The sequence below is a fragment of the Triticum dicoccoides genome, chromosome 2B (genome assembly GCF_002162155.2).
Source record: "Triticum dicoccoides isolate Atlit2015 ecotype Zavitan chromosome 2B, WEW_v2.0, whole genome shotgun sequence".
Classification (NCBI taxonomy): Eukaryota; Viridiplantae; Streptophyta; class Magnoliopsida; order Poales; family Poaceae; genus Triticum; species Triticum dicoccoides.
The window spans coordinates 671450656-671454065 of NC_041383.1; the positions used below are offsets into that span (position 1 = coordinate 671450656).

The following is a 3410-nucleotide window of genomic DNA, read 5'->3' on the forward strand; positions in this document are numbered from 1 at the left end:
ATGTGGGTCATTCCCAATCGGCACCAATCTCTAGGAAGAAAAATGGAATCGCAATGAATGACACCCTCCGTCGGGTTAACGATGTGCTCACTATTTTATTTCCAAATTTGTACCCGGTGAGAACCACACAGTAAGTTCGAGTGCAAGTCAACAACCATTTGCACACCCAGCCCACGAGACTAGCCTCGAGCGCAGCACAGGCTAATGCAAACCACTACTACTCCACGAGCACCACTTCAAAAGCAAGAAAGCCTGCAACTACAGAGCGCAGAGAGCAGCGGCGGCCGGAGGTTGCGATGCGCGGCGGCGATGGGAAGCCCGGGAGGGGCCCGAAGAGGCAGCTCAACGCCGGCTACGTCGTCGGCGGCCTCATCATGCTCCTCACCTATCTCGTCGCTCAGCATTTCGCGGTCAGCTCCCCCAATGGTAAGCAATGAATCCTCCGCTTAACCTCACCGATAATCACCATGCATGGGTCCCTGAAATCTTCTTGCTTATATTGATTGCAGTTGTCATCACGGAAGCACCACGGATCGTGGACGATGTCAAGTCTCCCGGCGAAACAGGTGAATTGATAGAGTTCATGTTACATCTCTTATAAAACTTCAGAAGTCAATAAACCCCTCGTCTGAACTTCTTGCTACTTGCTTAACCTGCAGCAGTTGTCAGTAGGGAAGTACCACAGATCGTGGATAATACCAAAGATCCCGGCGAAACAGGTGGATTGCTATTACATCTCGAAACCTCAGTCAGAAGTCAGTAAACCCCCGGTCGATCTAAACTTCTTGTTGTTACTTGCTTAATTTGCAGCTGTTGTCAGTGCGGAAGTACCACAAATCGCGGATAATACTATCAAAGCTCCCCGTGAAACAGGTGAACACCCGTGTTTAGTTTGATCATGCGTATTTGGTTGCTTATTTGTTTCAGATTCAGAATCCAAGGTCATCGTACATAAAAAGTTAAAAAGAAAATGAGAATGCATTACCGGATCGAAGTCAACATGTGGGGAAGAGTGAACCCTGTCTCCGATGTTACTCGATAGTATTATACACTATTTGATTCATCTGATCTTGATCATGCCTAAGTAACCTGCACAAATTTTGGTGGCTGGTGATTAAATATTTGAGGCAGATTTGCTGGCTTTAATTAATTAACCATGGTGAAACTTTCCATTTCCATGGCGTGCGACAGAGAATGGCAAGGTGGTGTGTAACATGGAGGGCCGCTCCGACACCTGCGAAGTCGACGGCGACGTGCGCACCAACGGCACAGCCCTGTCGGTGACCCTCGTCCCGGCGGCGAGCTGGCCGGAGCGCCACGAGTGGATGATCAACCCGTACTCGCGGAGGTTCGCCAGCCTCAGGAAGGTCACCGTGACGCAGCTGCAGGACCGGGCGGCCGCCCCGCCGTGCACGGTGACCCACGACATGCCGGCCGTCCTGTTCGGGGTCGGCGGGTACGCGGCCAACTACTGGCACGCCTACGCCGACATCCTGGTGCCGCTGTTCGTCGCGTCGCGGCGGTACCACGGCGAGGTCATGTTCCTGGTCAGCAACATCCAGTTCAGGCCGCGGTGGCTGGTCAAGTACAGGGCCTTCCTGCAGGGGCTGTCCAAGTACGACCTCGTGGACATGGACGGGGACGCGCAGGTGCGGTGCTTCCCGCGCGTCACCGTGGGGCTCCGCCTCGACAAGGAGCTGAGCATCGTCCCCGAGCTGGTGCCGGGGGGCCGCCTCTCCATGCCCGACTTCACCGGGTTCCTGCGCGAGGCCTACGCGCTCCCACGCGGCGCGGCGGCCAGCCTGGCCCGGGAGCCGGAGAAGAAGCCGCGGCTGCTGCTGATCCACCGGGGCCACTACCGCCGCATCCTGAACGAGCCGGAGGTGGCGCGAGCGGCGGAGGCGGCGGGGTTCGAGGCGGTGGTGACGGAGCTGCGGGGCGGGGGCGACACGCCGGAGGGGGAGGTGGAGCAGGCGCGGGTGGTGAACTCGTTCGACGTGGTGCTGGGCCTGCACGGCGCGGGGCTGACGAACGCCATGTTCCTGCCGCCCGGCGGCGTGCTGATCCAGGTGGTGCCGTACGGGAACATGGAGGACATCGCGAGGGCGGAGTTCAGCGAGCCCGCCACGGACATGGGGCTCAAGTACCTCGACTACAGCGTGTGCGCGGAGGAGAGCTCGCTGATGGAGACGCTGGGGCCGGAGCACCCGGCGGTCAAGGACCCCGCCTCCGTCCACCGCAGCGGCTGGGACAAGGTGTTCGAGCTGTACCTCGCCAAGCAGAACGTCCGCATCAACGTCACCCGCTTCGCGCCGACGCTGGCGCAGGCGCTCGACCACCTACGCCGGCAGTAGCTAGGGGCAGAGGACGCCGAGACGAGTAGCGCCATTGGCATTTGCATATAGCACAATTTAACCATTTTCTGTCATTCGGTGGTAAAGCGTTCGCTTGTACAAGGAGTAGTTCACATTCGTGTTCAGCTTTTAAATTTTTATCACATTTTTGCTAAGTCTCAGTCGAATTAGACTTCGTCATGTCTCATTCGAGTCTATATTCCTTTGATTTTGCATGGAGATTCGTACAAAAAATTCTTTTCTGTTTTTGTTTTTCTTCTTAGGGCATGTCCAATGGAGGTCCTAAGAGAGGGGCCAGGATTTGTTTCCTTGTCTAAGGGCAGTTAGGCCCTTCAATCCTGGCGTCAGCGTCATCTATGGCAACGATGCCAGAAAAGGAATCAGGCGCTTGTGATTTTTTCTACCGCACGAGACGAAGCGCTGAGTGCAGCCGCTGGTGCTTTAGCGCATGCGATTACTGTCTAGCGTTGAAAAGGAGGGAGCGCTTACATGCTTTTAATTTTGGAAAAAAAATGTTTTTGCCACTCTAGATTTTGCCAATTTTCCTTATGTCATTCCAGATTTTGACATTTCACTTTTGCCACTATTAGCTTTTGACAATTATCACAATTGCCATTCTTGTGGCAAAAGCAAAAAATTTAGAGTGGAAATTGTGATACATTCCAAAAGATAAGAGTTTCAAAAAATTTAGAGTGGCAATTGTGATACATTTCAAAAAATCACTTAGCTAAGGTTTTATTATCATTAAATTTGCATGAAAAGGAAATGTGTGGAGCCTTCATCCTAGAGCAACAATTATAATCATATCTCAAGCATAGATCCCGAGCATACCAACACAACATATTAATTTGATCCCATAATAGTTTCCCTTTTGTGTCAAGCGATAATCCCTAAAGTATTCATGTTGATCCAACGTGTCTCCCATAACAAAGTTGAATGGGATTTTCTCAGGATTATCAAAGTAGTACATAATTTCTGTCACATAACGAGCATCGAGGGTTTTAGGAGGTTCCTCATCTCAATGAGTAGCAAGTACACCTAATTTTTTTGGTATTT

At 52.4% G+C, this 3410-nt stretch overlaps 1 protein-coding gene across 2 annotated transcripts; it reads left to right on the forward strand.

Annotated features, from left to right (window-relative positions):
• Nucleotides 1–205: 205 nt before the first annotated feature.
• Nucleotides 206–2510, forward strand: LOC119368278 (beta-1,2-xylosyltransferase XYXT1-like). Of its 2 annotated transcripts, XM_037633579.1 has the most exons (5): nt 206–426; nt 510–566; nt 660–719; nt 811–873; nt 1192–2510. In XM_037633579.1, the coding sequence occupies exons 1-5, from the start codon at nt 297–299 to the stop codon at nt 2352–2354; spliced, it is 1473 nt and encodes a 490-aa protein (XP_037489476.1). In that variant the 5' UTR covers nt 206–296; the 3' UTR covers nt 2355–2510. The 2 variants fall into 2 exon arrangements, with proteins under 2 accessions (XP_037489476.1, XP_037489477.1); XM_037633580.1 differs by lacking the exon at nt 660–719.
• Nucleotides 2511–3410: the final 900 nt, after the last annotated feature.